General features: G+C 38.2%; 3 protein-coding genes and 1 long non-coding RNA gene across 10 annotated transcripts in view; all 4 read left to right on the plus strand.

The window, feature by feature from the left end:
- The window catches only part of LOC311077597 (protein NLRC3-like), a gene marked incomplete at its 3' end in the record, with an annotated part of 522,782 nt that overhangs the window by 331,052 nt on the left and 171,847 nt on the right, over positions 1-19,883 (plus strand). The gene's annotated exons all lie outside the window — the stretch shown is intronic.
- LOC311077610 (HMG domain-containing protein 3-like) lies at positions 387-8,338 on the plus strand. Of its 2 annotated transcripts, none has more exons than XM_084106179.1 (22): positions 387-483; positions 566-2,013; positions 2,085-2,224; positions 2,919-3,023; positions 3,177-3,367; positions 3,439-3,580; positions 3,726-4,373; positions 4,459-4,527; positions 4,669-4,737; positions 4,832-4,929; positions 5,024-5,129; positions 5,281-5,328; positions 5,429-5,512; positions 5,614-5,679; positions 6,224-6,276; positions 6,383-6,433; positions 6,615-6,659; positions 6,731-6,792; positions 7,007-7,059; positions 7,146-7,186; positions 7,286-7,439; positions 8,007-8,338. In XM_084106179.1, the coding sequence occupies exons 3-11, from the start codon at positions 2,197-2,199 to the stop codon at positions 5,120-5,122; spliced, it is 1,449 nt and encodes a 482-aa protein (XP_083962305.1). In that variant the 5' UTR covers positions 387-483; positions 566-2,013; positions 2,085-2,196; the 3' UTR covers positions 5,123-5,129; positions 5,281-5,328; positions 5,429-5,512; positions 5,614-5,679; positions 6,224-6,276; positions 6,383-6,433; positions 6,615-6,659; positions 6,731-6,792; positions 7,007-7,059; positions 7,146-7,186; positions 7,286-7,439; positions 8,007-8,338. The 2 variants fall into 2 exon arrangements, with proteins under 2 accessions (XP_083962305.1, XP_083962304.1); XM_084106178.1 differs by having other exon boundaries at positions 2,633-3,023; positions 8,007-8,337.
- On the plus strand, positions 11,279-16,141 carry LOC311077647. The gene is made up of 3 exons (XR_014604947.1): positions 11,279-11,544; positions 15,625-15,875; positions 16,053-16,141. It is a non-coding gene; the product is annotated as an uncharacterized lncRNA (long non-coding RNA).
- On the plus strand, positions 17,009-19,805 carry LOC311077639 (caspase a-like). 6 transcript variants are annotated; one of them, XM_084106222.1, is made up of 5 exons: positions 17,009-17,252; positions 17,358-17,414; positions 17,665-17,779; positions 17,915-18,022; positions 19,059-19,734. In XM_084106222.1, exons 1-4 carry the CDS (start codon positions 17,024-17,026, stop codon positions 17,976-17,978), a joined length of 465 nt encoding a protein of 154 aa, XP_083962348.1. In that variant the 5' UTR covers positions 17,009-17,023; the 3' UTR covers positions 17,979-18,022; positions 19,059-19,734. The 6 variants fall into 6 exon arrangements, with proteins under 6 accessions (XP_083962348.1, XP_083962350.1, XP_083962349.1 ...); XM_084106224.1 differs by having other exon boundaries at positions 17,358-17,410; positions 19,059-19,728; XM_084106223.1 differs by lacking the exon at positions 17,915-18,022 and having other exon boundaries at positions 17,358-17,410; positions 19,059-19,805.

Genomic DNA, 19,883 nt, shown 5'->3' on the forward strand with positions numbered 1-19,883 from the left:
GTTTCATATAAGTTATGTTAAATATTTTTTTGGTAAAATGAATTAAAAAGTAATTGAGTTGAACATTGTATTTGGCTAAAATAAAACTTATTGTGATTCTCCTTAGTTTTTTTTATTTTTATTATTATTATAATTTAGAGAGAATATTAATGTATTAAGTTCCCTTTAATTTATTCAAGAAATTTTCTTTACTCTTAAAAAGGTGGTAAAGGAAATCTTAAATTGACCTTCATGTGACTGACAGAAACCCTGTAAATGTCAGATATAGAATAAAGCAAACCTTTAACTTGATTGTTGATATTCTTTTCTAGATGCATGTTAGTGTCCTTAAAAAAGGTGAAAGCGTTAAAATAAATAAATGCAGCTCATGTTGTGATAAATATCACTGTCCATTCTGTGAGACTTGGGTCTACAAATCGAGGGAGTTTTACAGTGTTGTCAAACATGTGGAGCATCATTTGCAGAGAGCTATACAGGAAAATGGTGTGTAGTGCTTAAACATCCATAAAACATATTATTTTGTTATTATATATGCATCTTACAATAGTTTTGCTTACATTTTCAGATTTCATTATCATCAGGTGCAACTTAAAATGCAGAGATAATTCACATTTTCATTGCGTGTACTGTTCAACCACAGTTTTACGTAAAGCACAATTAGAAATTCATCTCTCAAGTTGCAAACAAAAGATTCAATCTCTGCAAAAAACTGCAGCACCAACGGTTCTGATTGGTAATACACCTCAACCCTCAGGGTCTGCTCAGACAGCACCCCTACTTCAACTGCAACCTCAGCCTTCACCCAGTGGACCACACACATCTGTGTCTCCCACATCATTTACTCCACTATCTCAACCTCAAGTATTTAAGGTACCATCACTTCCATCTCCTCTGAGTATTCATACACCTCAACCCTCAGGGTCTGCTCAGACAGCACCCCTACTTCAACTGTACCCTCAGCCTTCACCAAGTGGACCACACACGTCTGTGTCTCCTAAAGATCATCTCCCAAGTGGTTCAAAACGAATCAGAGTGAAATGTATTCACTGTGGAATTGAACTTAACAAGAAGAACCTACGCCTCCACATTCAAAGAAAACATACAGATGTGAAACAAACCATTACAAATGAACGACACTTTCTTAGCCAGTGCATTGACAGTGAGAATGGTATTTTTGCTGTTCAGAAATCTTTCTTTGGTCCTTCACTGCCAATACATGTGCAGAAGAGGGTATGGGGGGCAAACCACAGAATCATGAGTGAGGTAGACCAGTGTAACACAAACACTGACTTTGCATTTCGAAGTGGTTTGAAGGCATTTGAATGCAACCATATTAAATCCTTGGCTTTCTGTCCTCGGAGCACTGATGACACTATCACTCTAAATGAAGAAGAACTGATGGAGATGGTGCAACAAAAGTGGTTTGGGGAAGACAGAAAAAGGAAGTGTATTGAAAGGCAGCAGGTATTATAGGTGTGCCACTCTCAGTGGAGGTGACAATTGCTGGACCCTCTTCCAAGAAATATATTTCAGTGTATGAACCCAAAACATCCTATTATAGCCGGCTTGGAAGAGTGATTGTTGTGTATGACTCCAAGAAAATCACTTGGAGTTGCCCATGCAACAAGACAAAACAGTCATGTGTGCACAAATCGATTGCTAAGTGGCACTTATTTCAAACTCAGAAGTCCCTTTTTAGAAAAGTAAGGACCACAGAAAGAAGTGATCCTATCCCGAGTTGTCAGCACCAAACAGAAGATCTACAAGATCAACAATACCCACCAAATGATGCAAGCATAAAGAAAATGGTGTTCTATTTATTAAAGGAAAAAAGACTTCCTGCAGACCTACCAAAGGAACTAATCAATGGCCTTCAACCTAAGTGTGAATTCCCACGCAGCCTAATTCCACAGGAGATTTTCTGCTCACAATGCAAGGGGAATCAGTTGCTAAGCGAGCCAATTCTCATAACATCCAGAGCGAAGATTTTGACCTTCACAGGAGTTGTTGAAGGTAAGTTAAATCTATTTTTTTTTAAATAACAATGTTGGTAGTTACTGCAGTTAAAAAAACTCTCTTTTAAGGGATTTCCACCTACTACAAAGTCTGCATCAATTGCAGAATGATGTTTCGTTATCAAGAGTTCACAGATGGGATCCATCATTTTAATGACCACCTGCTGATTTCTTTGCATTTATGCATGATTCTTCGCAATGCTATTCAGGTATTTTACCCTATATTGTTCCGGATATTGCTGCTGAAATAAATGATTGAAATTAGAAACATTAAATGTATTGCATTTAAAGTCCTTTAACCTTAAAGGTGCATTAAGCAACATTTCATGTTAAAAATACCCGTTTTTCTAACCCATACATGCTTAAACAATTGCCTGATGGGCTGAATGAGCCCTTCTCTGATCACTGCGATTGCCTCTATAATCCTTTACAGTAAAATAAATAAGAGGGATTCGGGACGGAATTTGAGACTGGGCGTGACGTCATGCGCGTTCAGTTGCAGTGTTGCAGTTTCGCTTGTCGCCAGAGGGGGCATAGTTCTGCAAAAACTCAGAGACTTGCGCAATGCACCTTTAAGATTCCAATTTGCCTTTAAAATATTTGATTTGTTCTTGTAGAATCACACTGCAGTTAGCAGAGTCCTGAGCCTGCTTGAAGCCACTGAAAATACAAAATTTCCCAGCCATGACACTGTGCTTCATGCTTACATTCACTTTGAAGCACTGACAAACCATGATTACATGTACTCCTGCATCAACTGTGGATACTACCCTAAAGTGGTAAACATGGACCTCCACAAAAAAGGAGTATTTAGTGTGCCTTTTAAGTTACTTCACTGTACAGTACCTAGAAATGATATCTTTATGCTAGTTTTTACTATGAATTCCATTTGTGTCTTTTCAGTCAGTGAAATAAAATCTCCCCCTGATGACTTTGAGGGACACACCAACATTGTGTCCTTCTGGGAGCTAGTGACACAAGAGATGGTTGGTCGGGGATTTCTTCGAAGTAAGTTGTTCTTTTTTATTATTATTATTATTATTATTATTATTATTATTATGGTGGATTCATTGGTTTTGTTATTAATAGTTATAGTATTGCTTGTTAACTTGTGTGCTGCACAATGTGGTTGTTAATATGGAGACACTTTATAAATGCAAGGTGGCAGGAATAACCCCTTCGTAGTTCCTCCAAGTTACGATTGTTGGGCTCCATGGATTGGTGTCAACACAAGGAAATCAGAAATGGTGTTGAACACTGAATTTGCAAAAATTCAGAAAACCAGGCCTTGTGACATGCTTGATCTTCATATAACTGAAGAACGACTTGGAGATAAGCTCTTCAAAATGAAGGTGAGATCCTAGATAATACTTTTTAATAAAGTTGTAGTCGATGCTTTTTATTTATGTCAATGATGGTGTAGGTTGAAGCCATACGGAAACTCTGCAAAGAGTGTGGTTTGGATTCGAAAGGATCTAAGATGGACCTTGTTTTAAGGTTAAGAGAGGAGATGCAAAACCGCTCCTCATATGACAAAGTGTTCCAACAAATCTGGGGTGCTTCTGGTAAGTTATTTTATTATGTATCATTGATTTAATATTGTTGTATTCATTACAATTGATAGAAAGCAATAAAGGGTCCAGTATGCTTGATACAAGCGTTTCCAACAGTAGTACATTTCCAACTACAGTTATATTTCTTCTTTTTTAGGTGGATGGGCAGTAATTACTTGTCCCTGTGGAGTAGTCTACTCAATTAAATTTAACATTAGAGCAGAGTCTCCAAGAGACTTTGCTGATTTGCTCTTGTCATGGAAGCACTTCCCTAATGTGTCAATATATGATTTTGCCAGAGGACTAGCTACACACACTAACCTCCGGGACCCAGAGACTTTACCTTTTAGCCCTCATGAAGGCAGACTTGCAGAGCCAAGCGCTGAAAATATTCAGCTGGCTAAAGATGGCAAGTTAACGGTGAATTTGCCCTGGTTAAAAGTCAAACAGGTGCAAAAGGATCCCACCTGCCATCCTTTAACTGTTTTTTCTGACCATTATGTTCTGTACGACCGCTTTCACGAGTGTAACACAAAAGACCCAAAAGATGTCCTCAGAAGAGTCGACTTAGTCCCAGAACTAAGTGGATGGTTAAATACCAAAACTGCTGAACAACTTTTTTCTGGCATGCGTAAAAATAATTACTTTATGAACATGCTCACACCTTCAGCAAATATATTCTTAATGCGCAACATAATCCACCACTACAACCAATCACAAAATGAAAGTGTGAAAGAAAACCTCCAAAAAATTGTGTCACCAAATGATCATCTGACCTTGAATGATAATGGTCAGGTAATTGTAGGTAAGATTTCTCTTATTACTATGTTTTGTGTTATTCAGAGAGCATTACTTCATATATAATGCATCAACTTTTGTTCCATCTAAAGGCACGCCTCCAGAACCTGTTCAAATTGATGAGAAACCCTCAGGAGACAAAACACAAAAAGATGACCAATGTAAGCATGTACTTTTTAACAAAATGTGTAATTTGATGTTAAACCAGATGGGTTTTTTTTATCAATTTATTCCCACTTTTATGTTGCTCCTCAGTCCTTATATAAAAGTATATAATGCATCAACTTTTATTCCATATAAAGGCACACCTCCAGAACCTGTTCAAATGGACAAGAAACCCCCAGGAGACAAAACACAAAAAGACGACCAAAGTAAACATGTACTTTTTAAAAAATGTGCAATTTGATGTTTAACCAGATGTGTTTTTTTTAAATCAATTTATTCCCACTTTTATGTACTCCTTAGTCCTTAAGTGCTCCACGGTGGGTATTACTGCTTTGCGTCATGTGCAACCAAACAAGGTATGCTGGAAACAGTCACCCAGTACAGTCCAGCTGAACCAGGTTAGTTAGGTTTTTATTACTGTTAGGTTTCTATTATTGTTTTAAGACTAAAAAAAAGAGATACATATTGTAGTCTTCACTTTCATTTTTATAGCTAAACCATGCCTTGATGGAGACAAGACCATCAAGGGAGTTTTTGGCTTCTGTTGGAAACACAGGATTTCCTTGCTTTAGGATGCCTTCGTTGTGTTGAAGCAACAGTGAGAAGCAGCAAACATATTTTAACATTTAACCCATACAGTACAGTACAGTAGTATATATTATGAAATATAATATTATAATATTAATATACTAATAAATATGTCCCTGAATGTTAACAGATTTTAAATGCATTTCTTTTAATGTTAACAGATTTTGAATGCCTGTCTTTCAGTTTTGAAGGATATTGCTGACCTTCAGGTAATGCAAATAATTACTTTTATCAAATATTCTGTATGCATGATGTGCGTAAAAATAGGAATGTGGTTCCTTATTTAATTGTTGCACTTTTCCTTAACAGGGCATAATGGTCCATGTCTTTAATTCGTATGTGACAGTGACTTGGTTGCCACCCTTGTGTGCTGACCCAATGTCAAATGTTCCTGTGAGTATCATTCTAAGGTTTTGTAACTGAGGCAGTATGAAGCCATTTTAAAAATATTTAAATTCTACATATTATATCTAATTTTGTTTTGTTTTATTAAGGAAAATCTAGCAAGTCATGACTTCATTCTGCTGCCTTCCTGGACAGGAAATCATTGGATGATCTGTGTAGGTCTCAAAATAATTATTTTTAATGTTCAAATAATCAGAATTTTTTTACATGTTCTGCTTAATTTTTTCATACATTGAAAATGTAAAGCAAAGTGTTAGCACTTGACAGTTGATGTCAAAGTTGCATTGTTTTAGATCATGAAGCCAAAACAGAGGGAGATCTTTTGGCTTGATTCCCTCTATGGACATGGCTTCAGTGATTGCCGTTTCATGAACAGTTACAGGTCTTGCTAATGAAATGTTCTGAGTTCATGAGTTCGGGGTTATGGTAGTTCTGTTTTAAACCATATATCCCCATTTTGTGTTGCTTTTAGGTTCCTTTTTCTTGCTTAATGGATTCATTCAGATTTTTTTTTTTTTTTTTTTTTTTTTTTTGTGTATTCAATGTTCTGTCTGACTGTAGGCCCTGTAAGAATATCAGAACTTTTAAAATTGGTTTACAATTTACAATTTCAGATCAAGCTTTGTCAAGCGCCCATATAAGTTTGTCTTAACTTTCTGTCCTTTTTTATTATTTTTATTACACTTCACAAACAACTAGCAGAACATGTAAATCCTGGGCCATGGAGGGAGTACAGCTGTGACGACATTACAGTAAGCAGCAACCATTCTAAGCATTACAGGCCTACCAGCTTTTGATGTATTAACTTCATTATTATTATTATTATTATTATTATTATTATTATTATTTAATTCTCAGGACATTCCCAGACAACAAAATTCCAATAACTGTGGAGTGTTTGTGTTGATGGTAAGTCATTGTAACCCATGTCACACCAGACAGTATTATAATATTATAAATGCCCTACATCTGAAAGATTTTGCATGTAGTTTTTTGTTGATTTGTAGTAATCAATACTAAACACACATTTTTGTATACTGTTGTACATTTCTTTAATGTCTGCTCTTATGTGTTTTAATTCATAATGTAGTATGCATTCTACATTGTAATGGATGGGCGTTTTGATTTCAATGAAGTAAGTCTTTATTTTATGTTATTTTTTGAAAACCTAAGTTAGCAATAGCTAATCAGTGCTCTGTTTTACAGAGTGACATGCTAACAATAAGAAGATGGTGGTGCATGCTTCTGCTGAGTAACTATCCTTTGAAGTAAGTTAGATCAAGTTGTACTGAATGTAAAATGTTTCCAACATATCTGTGAACATAAATGTAGCAGTTTAAAATTAATAAGTGTTTTTAACTATAGATTGCTAATAAATTCATTACATGTATCAATCTAAACAATTGTATTTCAATCCTGGTCCTGGGGATGTCATTAAGAACAAACTGTTTTCATGATACTTTATATTTTGAACATTTGAAGATCAGACACTGAAAGAAAAGAACTCCGGAAAAAGAGGAGAGTAGAGAGAGCAGGTATTGGTTCCCACTTTAATTCTTGAACAGTAAAAATAACAGGGATTTAAAAATGATGCTACTCTTATTCTTACTTTCCAATTTAGAGGTGATGGAAACTCCCCTGCCTGTTGATTACTTGACCAAGGTAAGCACAGTATAAACTCCTGTCAATCTATCAGTTACACTTTTTAATAAGTCAAATGTAAAGCTACATTTTGTACTGACTGTTGGCTACTTTGGACAGATGCCACCTGACATCCTCTGGCGGATCCTGATGGGAGTCGTCACAGACGACGGCGATGTGGCTTTCTGGAGACTTTCAATGACGTGCAAGATTTTCAGGGATGTTGTCAGCAAGCCCAAATTCAGACAAGAGGCCCACTTTGTATGGCTGGACAGTAAGTTCTTGAAATCTAAGTTGTGAGTACTGTAAAAGGTACTTGAGAAAGTCTGTCTTTCCATCCATCTATTTCTATCTGTCTGTCTGTCTTTGCAATCTATCCATCTATCTGTCTGTTCTTCCTATCTATCTATCTGACTGTCTGTCTATCCATCTATCTCTATCTGCCTATCTGTCATGTCTATCTCTCTGTCTGTGTCTAATAGACTGTATATTGCCTTCATAACTTTCAGCTTGAAAACTACTTTGAACTTCAAACTGAAAACCTTTCAAACTTCAAGCGTTTAAAACTATTTCAAACTTTCAGGCTAGGTTTTCTCAAGCCAACCTAAAGTTTGTCTTGACAAACTTTTTTTTTTTCAACTAGTTTTTGTTGTTCATAAACAAAGTAAGTCTCTTAGGTACTTTACAGACAAAGCCAATAACACTCAAACATATATTTGTCTAACATCTTCTTATAATATGTTTAAAATATTTAAAAAATAAATTGTATGACTCTGTACTATGTTAATGCCTTTCTTCAAAATGATTCAGTATTGTTTGTTCTGTATTTTATCTAAATTAGGTGTCGTACACTGGAGTGCATTTTCCAGAACATATAGGCAAGAGTTCCGGGTGCCCTACTCGTTGACTCAGTGCTTGCACTGCAATGAAATATACAAGGACTGCCCACCTGGGTATGTGGGTGATGGCAGAAGAGGAGTCCTGTGCGGATTTTATTCTGACAAAGAGGTTGAGGGCTATTGCTCGGTGTGTGTGTGTGTGTGTGTCTGTCTGTCTGTGTCTGTGTGTGTGTGTCTGTCTTTGTGTGTGTGTGTGTCTGTCCGTGTGTGTCTGTCTCTGTACATATTTCTATTACATAATTAGCTTTGTTTTGAAATAAAAGTTATCAATGTTATGAGTTTGGTTTTTTGAGTTGGCATGCATAATATGGGATACAGAGATTGACAATGCACTGTATGTAGTTGGTTTAACTTCAAACTACTTTATTGGAATAAATGTTTTATAATAGCCTATATAATGCACTATTACAGAGAAATTATTAAAATAAGAAATATATAAGTTGCCATTAATGTTTACAGTAATTTTGTAATTTACACAGTGAAGTGCAACAGAATAAAACAGAATAATTGTATTAAATAAAATAAAATACTACACAGCTATTACAACATATATACTCTGAAATTCCTTACAAGTTTAGCTTAGATCAGGCATAGTTAAAACTGTGGATGTGCGCTGTACTCCTTTTTGCTGCTTTCATTATTACTTTAGAGTTTTTCTAATACATTAACTTTTTTAAAACATATTAGGCTTGTTCGACTTCATGCAGCTCTGCGCAGACCGATCGGCGGCTGACTTAAAGCAGTGCATGCCGGTTAGAAATTTTGTCCGACTTGATACAGCGCCGACACCACGTGACTGTGACGTATGCCATCAAAGTACCGCGAGAGCGATTCGAGAGTAGCCGGAGAACTCAGCCAGCGCAGCTTCTCAAGAGCGGCTGCACTGGGCTGCACGTGGGCTGATGACGACACAGCTGTTCCACGATTGGCCGGATTCACTGTATGACAACGATCACGTGTTTCGTGTTTATTCGACCACCTTTAGTTCCTCTAAAGCTCTCAAATCAGTTTTTTATAACAGTAAACACTCTTTTCATGTCGTTGCGATGTTATATTGTGTCATGTTTATCAAATTAAAACTGATTAAAAACGTAGACTCCACTTCATTGATAGTAGCTTATAAGCATAAATGTTTATCAACATAAATGTTGAACTTTATTCTTGTTCAAACAGACGCTGTATGAAGCAGTACATAAAGTATTGAATGAAAATGTCTCTGAAACATCTATTATTTGGCAAATATTGCATTTATTTCACTGCATCTGTGGTAAAGTATGCAAACACCACGTGAGTGGTCACTACGGGAACCAGAAAGTGTCCGACTTCACGTCTCCGTTTGCAGCTCCTCCCCGCCTGCACGCGGCTACTCTCGCCGATCGGGTGCATCCAGCCGCAGCCGATGTCGAACACACCTATTGTCAAATTTGCGCATGCGTTTTAAAGACGCGTGACGTCAAAACAAGTGACGTCACCACGTAACGCGCATGCGCTGTCACCGCGATATGGCGCATGCGTGGTAACATACGTGACGTCACCGCGCTACAGTCTGCAGCGAGGAGTACTTGGTGTTTTCTTGTAAAGGCTGATTTATACTTCTGCGTCGGACCTACGCCGGAGCCTCTACGCTGTAGGCAACGCGTTGGTTTTCATTTATACTTCTGCGTCGTTGTCCGCGTTCACGCGCGCAGAGGGAGCATGTGAAACCCGAGGGAGCGGTCCTAGCAGACCAATCACAGCGCTTGCGTCCGCGTAGAGTTGACGCGTTGTTACATTTTTGGAGAGGTGCACGTCAGGGTACGCCGAAGGGTACGCGCGCTACACACAGCCTACGACGTAGCTACGGCGTAAGTTCGACGCAGAAGTATAAATTGGGCTTAACTCCACTGATGTGAAAAACAAACTTACTCCATCTAGTGGCGCAAAGAGTCTGTAATCTGATACCAGAGAGAGAGAGAGATAAAGAGAAAGAAAGAGAGAGCATGACTGACTGTATGTTTGTGGTTTAATTCCTCGGAATGGCGTCTATATTTATTTAATTAATTACTTTCTACGTTCGTCAGCTGGTTTTAACTGTATGAAAAATAAACTCCCTCTAGTGGTGGAGAGCATCATCACAGTCTCAGTGGAGGACAACATATCTCAGTCTCAGAGTAAAGACCACAAGGAATGTTATATGGTTCAGTGAGGTAAATAAATTACAGTTTACATGTTCTCAATAAAATGTTGACTGAATTCATACATGTGGTGTTTTGAAAATCTGACCTTTGTCCTCAGGATGATCTCTTAAACTTTTTAGACTTTACACTTCACCAGTAAAACAGAAACTGTGGACCAACAAAAGTCCAGACATGTCACGTGACGCCCACAAAAGGTGTGCCCGGCTCTACCCTACTCGCTCATTAGATTTTGTATATTCTGAACACAAAAAAAAAGTTGTATAGTGCACTATACATTCTATAGCGAACTACAGTATATGTTCATATGTTACATATTCTCGTGTCATTTTATTTGTGAATAAAACTTTTACTCTTCAGAAACAAAACTATTAACATTACCAGATCCTCTGATTCAGAACAATCTCCAGCTTCCTCTTCGTGCAACTACAACCCAGAGTGAGGACATGCAGCTGACACGAACAGTTATGAGTTATGAGTTATGATGCTCCGTATGAACACACACAGGATCAGTTACTAAATCACTGCAGACATTTACTGCATGTACTTGTCAGTCAGTTTCGGTAACAATCTCCAATCGCACAAACACTGTACAGTTTATGAATTTTTATGCTTGACATAAATGGCAGACATACTGAAACATTTTTATGACTTCTCACTTTATGCATGTTCACATTTCGCTGTAATATTATTGAAATTATTAATAATAGGCTATTATTATTAAGCTATTATTTTATATTCAGTCCTTGAAATAAAGTAAAGAATAAATGTAAAGAAAAAAAATCGAATTGATTATTGTTTTGTTTATTTAGCAGGTGGGATTTCCATAAAACATTTTTTTTTTGTCTTTTAAATAAGTGGAAAACATCTTCGATGCTGGAGGATGAGGACCGAACAATGATTGGTTTCAGTTTGATGGAGGTTACTACCATAAATTGTATGAATCATCATTGGGTGCACTATTGGAAAAGGGTGAAACTTTGAGAGGCTGCTCACTGCAGAGCCATGGGTGGAGTGTGAAGTCCAGCTCCGCCTCTCTGAATGTAATTTGGGCCTAATGGGTGGAGCTAGAATATCTAACCGCACCCTAACTCAACCCATAACCCTATTAGACATCCAGAGAGAAGGGGCTGCATGTAATCTGACTCTGCAGTGAGCACTACTTGGAGAACTTTGAAAGGTTTGCACAAGGAGGAACAAAGAGAAATGAAGTATTCCTGGGAAAACAGTAAGTAAGGCGAGACCCTTAAATGATAAGAACAAGGAAGTGCAGACTCTACACGAAAACTCTCTCCAACCAGAAACGGTACAGTTTATAATTCTAAATCATTTCAGTATCATATATATATATATATATATATATATATATATATATATATATATATATATATATATATATTTAATTTGTTAACTTTTTAGTTGTTTTTTAAGTTGTTTTGTAAGTGTTAAGTTTTTTTTAGAGATAACGTTTGTTCTTTTGAACAACTTAAAAAAAACCTATTGTGACAAAAGTAGTATATTGCAAGTCTGCAACTATTTGGATTTACATTTAAAAGTTAAATTTTTGCCCATTGTTATGTAATGGTATTTTAAAAATTCATACTAGATAATAATAAAAGGTATGAATGTGGCAATATTTTTATAAAATAATATGTTAATGGCCTGTTTTATATATATATATATATATATATATATATATATATACTGTATATATATATATACACAGTATATATAAATGCTGTATGCTTTAATTAATATATGTATATATTAATGTTAGACCTTTTTAGACCAAGATATTGAAATGACTGATTGCAACTTGTGCTAGATTAAAGTATAGGCCTAGACCATGCAAAACAGACATTTTTCCTCATGATTACATAGTTTCATTCGTTTAATAATGTTGCAAGTCAAAATGATTTATACGTTTTGCTTTGATTATATCTCTTGATCAAAATATTTTACATGATGAATAAAAAAGGGCGGTGGGGCTCGGGTACAAACCAAAAATGTAGGCCTGATTAATTAGTAATTAATTCAATTAATTGCATAGTAATATTTGCTTGGAAAAACAAATCAGAATCAGAATCAGAAAGAGCTTTATTGCCAAGTATGCTTGCGCATACAAGGAATTTGTCTTGGTGACAGTAGCTTCCAGTACACATACAATATAAAGTGACAAGACAAGTGACAAGTAACATAGGTATAAATAAAAATAAAAAATAAAAGATTATAAATTATAAATATATATAAAGTTATAAGGTGCTATAATGAAATGTCTGAGGGAAGTATTGCACATGTTTGTTCCACAGTAGGGGAACATTTAAGTGTTCATGAGGTAGATGGCCTGGGGAAAGAAACTTTTCCTGTGTCTGGTTGTTTTTGTGCTCGGTGCTCTGTAGCGTCGACCAGACGGTAACAGTTCAAACAGAAAGTGTGCTGGGTGTGAGGGGTCCAGAGTGATTTTGCGAGCCCTTTTACTCACTCTGGATGAGTACAGTTCTTTGAGTGTGGGAAGGGTAGTGCCAGTGATTCGCTCAGCAGTCCGAACTATCCGCTGTAGTCTACGGAGGTCGGTTTTGGTAGCAGAGCCGAACCAGACGGTGATGGAAGTGCAGAGGATGGACTGGATGACAGCTGAGTAGAACTGTACGAGCAGCTCCTGTGGCAGGTTGAATTTCCTCAGCTGACGCAGGAAGTACAGTCTCTGTTGGGCTTTCTTCACAACAGAGTCTATGTGAGTGTCCCACTTCAGATCCTGAGAGATGGTGGTGCCCAGGAACCTGAATGACTCTACTGCAGTCACAGTGCTGTCCATGATGGTGAGTGAGGGGAGTGCAGGGGGGTTTCTCCTGAAGTCCACGATCATCTCCACTGTTTTGAGCGTGTTCAGCTCCAGGTTGTTATAACTGCACCAAAGAGCCAGCTGCTCCACCTCCTGTCTGTACGCAGACTCGTCACCGTTCCGGATGAGTCCGATAACAGTAGTGTCGTCCGCAAACTTCAGGAGCCTGACAGAGGGGTCTTTAGAGGTGCAGTCATTTGTGTACAGGGAGAAGAGCAGTGGTGAGAGAACACATCCCTGTGGAGCACCGGTGCTGATGATGCGGCTGTCGGACGTGATTTTGCCCATTCTGACTAACTGTTGTCTGTCTGTCAGAAAGCTGGTGATCCATTGACAGACGGAGCTAGGGACAGAGAGCTGGGTCAGTTTGGTCTGGAGCAGTGATGGGACGATGGTGTTGAAGGCAGAACTAAAGTCCACGAACAGATTCCTTGCATAGGTCCCTGGTTTGTCCAGATGTTGCAGGGTGTAATGCAGTCCCATATTGACCGCATCATCCACAGACCGGTTTGCTCTGTAGGCAAACTGCAGGGGGTCCAGCAAGGGTCCAGTGATGTCCTTCAGATATGCTAACACCAGTCTTTCGAATGACTTCATGGCCACAGATGTTAAGGCAACAGGTCTGTAGTCATTGAGTCCTGTGATCTTTGGTTTCTTCGGGATTGGGATGATGGTGGAGCGTTTAAAGCAGAAAGGGACTTTGCACTGCTCCAGTGATCTGTTGAAGATCAGTGAGAAGATAGAGGCCAGCTGGTCAGCGCAGGTTTTCAGACAGGCTGGTGAAACACCGTCTGGGCCTGGTGCTTTCCTTCTCTTCTGTTTCCTGAAGATCTGACGCACATTATCCTCACTGATCTGAAGTGCAGGGGGGGAGGGGAGGGGGATGGCTGGAGGTGTTGATGGCTGTGTAGAGAGATGGTCAGGACGGGTGTGGGGTGTCTGATCGGGGGTCTCAAATCTACAGTAAAAGACATTCAGCTCGTTCGCAAGACTTGTTGCTGTCGGTGCTGGGGGATGGTGTCTTGTAGTTGGTAATGTCTTTCAGGCCTTTCCACACTGATGCAGGGTCGTTGGAAGAAAACTGGTTTTCCAGCTTTTTGGCATAGCTCTTCTTAGCTACTTCAATCTCCTTTGTCAATGTGTTCCTGGCCTGATTATACAAGATCCTATCCCCACTCCTGTAGGCATCTTCTTTGACCTGACGAAGCTGTCTGAGTTTTGGTGTGAACCATGGTTTATCATTGTTGAATGATAAGTAAGTCCTGGTAGGGATGCATAAATCCTCACAGAAACTGATGTATGATGTTACAGTCTCTGTGAGCTCGTCCAGATCGCTGGCAGCAGCTTCGAAAACACTCCAGTCAGTGCATTCAAAACAGGCTTGTAAGACCTGCTCTGTGTCGTTGGTCCATCTCTTTACAGTCCTTATTACTGGCTTAGCAGTTTTAAGTTTTTGCCTGTAAGTTGGTAGAAGATGAACCAGGCAGTGATCGGAAAGTCCTAGAGCTGCTCTGGCGACGGAGCGATATGCATCCTTTGTTGTGGTGTAGCAATGGTCCAAGATATTATTGTCTCTGGTGGGGCATGTAATGTGCTGTTTGAATTTAGGCAGCTCACGTGTGAGTTTTGCCTGATTAAAGTCTCCGAGAATGATAAGAACAGAGTCCGGGTGTTGTTGTTCTGTTTCTGTGATCAGATCAGCCAGCTGTTGCAGCGCCGTACTCACGTGTGCTTGCGGTGGAATGTAAACACTGATGAGAACGAGCGAGGAAAACTCCCGCGGCGAGTAGAACGGCTTGCAGTTAATGAAAAGCACTTCCACATCAGGACAGCACATCTTCCTTAACACAGTTACATCAGTACACCACCTTCTGTTGATGTAAAAGCATGTCCCACCACCGCGCGTTTTCCCCGTTGACTCCATATCGCGATCCGCTCTGAACAGCTGAAAGTCCGGTAGATGTAACGCGCTGTCCGGAATGGCTTCGTTCAGCTAGGTTTCCGTGAAACACAGAGCAGCAGAGTTGGTAAAGTCCTTGTTTTTGTGTGAGAGCAGAAGTAGTTCGTCCATTTTGTTAGGGAGAGAGCGGACATTCGCCAGATGGATGCTAGGCAGCGCCGTTCTGAATCCGCGCTGCCTGAGCTTAACAAGTGTGCCGGCTCGCTTCCCACGCCTGCGCGTCTTATACTGTTTCCACAGTGCAGCGGCGCAACCGACGACAATGTTCCGCAAAACGCCAGAAGAATCAAAAACTGGTTGGTGATCAGTTGGTGTGCACTGCCGAATGTTCAGCAGTTCGTCCCTGGTATAACTAACAAATACTAAAAAAAACAAAAAATAACAAACTAACAAAAAATAACAAATTAACCTTTTAAAAGACATTTCATTACGTTCATGTAAATTAGCTAATATAGATCAACCTAAAAGTTTTGTTTTTATGTGTGTGATAAATTGATGTCCACTAGGCTGTTGGACAATGGTCCCAGATCTAAGACTGTTTTGTCCTTTTTCTCCCAATGACTCAAAATGGCCGCCACTAAAAGAGTGATGACTGAGGCACTTGAGGAGCTTGTTGAAACAGATCTCCAAGAATTGAAACAGCAGCTATGGAGTGGAGTGATGCCAGACCTCAGCCCTATTCCTCGAGAAAAGCTGGAGAAATCTGACTGTATGGATGTGGTGGATTGTATGGTACAACAATACAGTGAAGATGCGGGCAGGATCGCAGTCCAAGTGTTGTGTAAAATCAAACAAAATGATCTTGCACATCGCCTTGAGTTGAAACTTAAGGAAGGTAAAGAAAACCCTGTTTATACTGGTTTAAAGACTATGAGTGTAATGCTCTAAATTATATAGAAAAACAATAAATATTTAGTGCAGACTTTCTATTGTTCTTTGTTCAATGGGCAGTTGGTACATCTTTAACTATTCTGAATGATCCAAAACATGATGTGTGTTTTTCTGTCTTCAGCTCATCCATCTGTTCAGGAGGAGAGCAGAAATGCTCCAGTGTCTGTGGAGGAGGAGCCCGTCCAGTCCAGTGCGAGTCCACACACAATGACTCCATGCAGCCGACAGTTGAAGACTGAAATTCTTACAAGAGAGAAAAAAGAAGCAAGTATCTCTAATCTCTAACACTAATATTCCTCTCCTAAGATACCCAACTCTAATGTTGCTCCAGACATTGTTTCTGTTTATTGTGCTTTAATCCTGTTCGATTTGGATTGTGTTTCATAGGTTTATATCCCAAAGGACAAGTCTCAGAGGAAACGTTTAGCTCTGCTAATCACCAACATACAGTTTGAGCACTTAAAACACAGGGCTGGAGCAGAGAGAGACGAGGAGAACATGGAGTGGCTGCTGAAGGCTCTGGATTATAGTGTTGAGAAATACACAAATCTCTCTGGAACAGCCTTGTGAAATTAATATTATTTATATAAATCAGTGAAAGTCTTTGGGATGTACTGGAGGAGACTTTACAGAGTAATTGACACTTGCATTGCCAATACAAGATCTTGATGCTCCTCTTAATGGAAATAAGGTTTGTGATGTTATGTCCTATACACAAGAACATCCCAAAGACTTTCACTGAGGTTCAGCTCTGGACTCAGAGGAGCCGATTCATGTGTGGAAATGATTCTTCCAACCATTCTTTCACAATCTGAGCCTGATGAATCTTGACATTGTAATCCTGGAATATGGCCATGATGTGTCTTCATACATGCTTGTTAACGAAATAAAAACCACACACTCCATTGATTGGGTTAGAAGAAATGTCGGCAAACATATAACATGCTAGAAACATAATAATAATTGCAATAATGATCCAATCATATACTTTTAAGCATTTGCCTATTTAAAACAGCGACTTTTTTGTTTTTGTTTATATATTTTTTAAATATATATATATATATATATTTTTTTTTTTTTCACAGGAAATAGATGTTACGTTCTGAACATAAAGACTCGGACAGCACCTTTGTGGTTATTATGTCTCACGGGGAAAAGACCCCACATAGTGAAGAAACCATTTTAGGTGTCAACTATCATGAGGTGGAAAACCCCAAGGATTACTTCCGTGTTGATGACATCTACTCCAATCTGAACTCAGAGAAATGTCCTGCTCTGATTAATAAACCAAAGGTTATTCTGATTCAAGCCTGCATAGGAGGTACGACATTACTGATAAAACTCAGTCTTCATATTGCTATTTCCCATTTTCTCTTTACCTTTTTCTTTATTTAGTACTGTTTTGTGTGTCCATTTCTCTGTCCAGAACACCCAGGAGGTTACTATTGCCCTGGTCGTTGGGCGCACGCTGTTGGTTGTGTACGTAAGCAAAGATTTCGTCTGTTTTATGTCCAGCCCCCCTGGTCAGTTTACTGTACGTGACATGATTGCTGAAATTAGATTAATTTGTAGCTCGCACATGTGTTTGTCTGTTCACGAATGTCTGGTAAAAATTATTAAATGAATGATTTGATGTGTGACACCACTCAGATGTGTGACAAATAAAACAGTGCAGTTGTTTGTTTGGTTTTATACATATAAATGCTTAACTTACCATTGATTTATCGCCACAGGTACAGTATCACTTCGTACAGAAATAGTATCAAAGGATATTTTTTTGTCAACTACATTGTGGAGGTGTTCTGTGAAAGGGCTCATAATGATGACATCATGGAACTGTTCAGGAAGGTAAATTAAGAAAATTTAAATTGGTTTACTTTTCCAATGTTTTGATTTTGATTTTTTAAAAGTACAGTACTTGAAAGTAAAGTACAGTTTTTGCACTTTCAAAGGTTTTTTTTTATTTATTATTTTTTTGTATAGGTCAGCTCACGCATGGATAACGACCCATGTTTCCCACAGCAGTGCAAAATATTGCCAAGTATAGAAAGAGTCACTACAAAAAAATTACACCTGTTCCCTGGACTTTGAGTATGTGCAGTTTCAATCAAAATCACTTTTATGGCAATCTCTAATTCGACATCTAAACAAAAAAAAAAGTCTAAATATGAAAAAAAAAGAGTGTGTGCTCTAAAGAAATGTGCTCTAAATTTGTTTCTGAAATGAAATTTTTAAAGTTGGTAAGAGTAATACTGAGCTCAGGACATAAATCTGTGCTGTAATTAAAATTATGACATTTATTAATTTATACATAACCTAATTAATTCGTCATTTTTATATATCATTCTTAATTTTTTTTTAACTTGATCCCATTTAATGAAATTTCATCATATACTTTTCTATTACCATATTACTGTATTAACAACATAACCGATTAATAAGTTGTCATCTCCACCCATGTCCACGACATGGAGATAATGTGCAGTCAATTTTCCACCCCCTTGTTTGTTATGAGAACATTTACAAATCTTTGATAAAAATGCAAATGAATCAATAAATATTTTCTAATTTGTTGCCATCACTGTCTCTTGCCTGCGTATCCTTCTGCATTTGGTTGAAGCCTGAGTTAACTCATACTGAAGTTCTGTTGGCATATTTGAAGTGAAATCTTGGCATGCCATCATAGGGTTGAGTTTGGCTTCATGGCACACATGTAGCCGCTTCCCCGCTCAAATAAAGTGAAGGTAGATGTTATAGGCACGTTATGGCTGCTCTGTGCCTGCTCAAAGTTATATGTAAAGGGTCTAGATTGCTCCTGAAGGCTGGTAAAGGTCTGGCTATGCGGGAAAATCAAACTAGTTAAGGCTATTTCAGCAGCTGTGAATAAATAATGCAGACTAGAATTGAGTTCATTTGTTTTGACAATAAAATAATGTTTATCTCTATGGATTTAAACTCATAATGGTTCTAAAATATCCTGTATAAGAGCAGAAGCCTGTTTATGTTATGCATTGTTACAAAGAATGTATGAATTTATCACAAAATAGACAACATTTAAATACCCAATGTTTTAACTTGAATGTCTGTAATTTTCTTTCTTCATTGACTTTTGACCCCCGTCCAGCAGCAGAGACTCCAACAACACATCCATTCAGGACATGAGAGAGGAACCATTGAAGAATGAAAACAAACTGAGAATCAGAAAGACACATGAAATAGGGGAGAGCGTGTGTGTGTGTGAGTGTGTGACGTCTGCTTTAAACACACACTAAATCACTGCATCATCTCAGTGTTTAGTGTCTGAATCTCTCAGTCCTCAATCTGAACTTTACAGATGTAACATCACACACAGTCCATTCATTATGTGCAAAGATTTATTGAACAAAACCAGTAACAGTGTTACACTGTTAAGTTTGCAAAGACAATAGTGTTAAACACAGAGTGAGGTGAAACTTACAACAAAACCATAAAATGGATCTTTCCGGACAATCCAGCAGGATGAAACTGAGACTGAGGATCCTCTGAAACTGTGACAAAATCTACAGTAGCTTTATGAGATCAAATAAAGAGCCAGTGTTTCTACAGACCATCATATCTGACTCCCAGAAGTCTCCACTGACTCACACATTAACAGACTGGATACCGGATATCAGTGGCGTGTGGTCAGACCCTTCAGAACCTTCAGTGAAGGAGTGACAAATCAGGACAGCAAAAAATATTCAAAAGTTATGAAATGTTAAATAATATCTATCTATCTATCTATCTATCTATCTATCTATCTATCTAATTTAACAATAAATGTTATGTATTTAAATATAACATAAAAAACAGCTTGACTACTGTTGTATATTTATGAAATGAAAATGTACCCTTCTGTGTTTCTTTGTGTAAACACCACAGAGTTTGTAGTTGTGCTGTAAAAAACAGCAAGCACCTGGTTTATCTTACTCCC

The sequence above is a fragment of the Abramis brama genome, assembly GCF_963993115.1.
Source record: "Abramis brama genome assembly, chromosome: 2".
NCBI classification, from domain to species: domain Eukaryota; kingdom Metazoa; phylum Chordata; class Actinopteri; order Cypriniformes; family Leuciscidae; genus Abramis; species Abramis brama.

Coding starts and splice junctions, on each gene's coding strand:
- LOC311077610 (XM_084106178.1), top strand. CDS start 1,806: ATGGTGTTCTATTTATTAAAGGAAAAAAGACTTCCTGCAGACCTACCA. Junction 2,014..2,084: donor CTTCACAGGAGTTGTTGAAG/GTAAGTTAAATC, acceptor CTCTCTTTTAAG/GGATTTCCACCTACTACAAA. Junction 4,738..4,831: donor AACACAAAAAGACGACCAAA/GTAAACATGTAC, acceptor TGTACTCCTTAG/TCCTTAAGTGCTCCACGGTG.
- LOC311077639 (XM_084106220.1), top strand. CDS start 17,024: ATGTTACGTTCTGAACATAAAGACTCGGACAGCACCTTTGTGGTTATT. Junction 17,415..17,664: donor GCACGCTGTTGGTTGTGTAC/GTAAGCAAAGAT, acceptor TTATCGCCACAG/GTACAGTATCACTTCGTACA. Junction 17,780..19,055: donor TCATGGAACTGTTCAGGAAG/GTAAATTAAGAA, acceptor ACCCCCGTCCAG/CAGCAGAGACTCCAACAACA.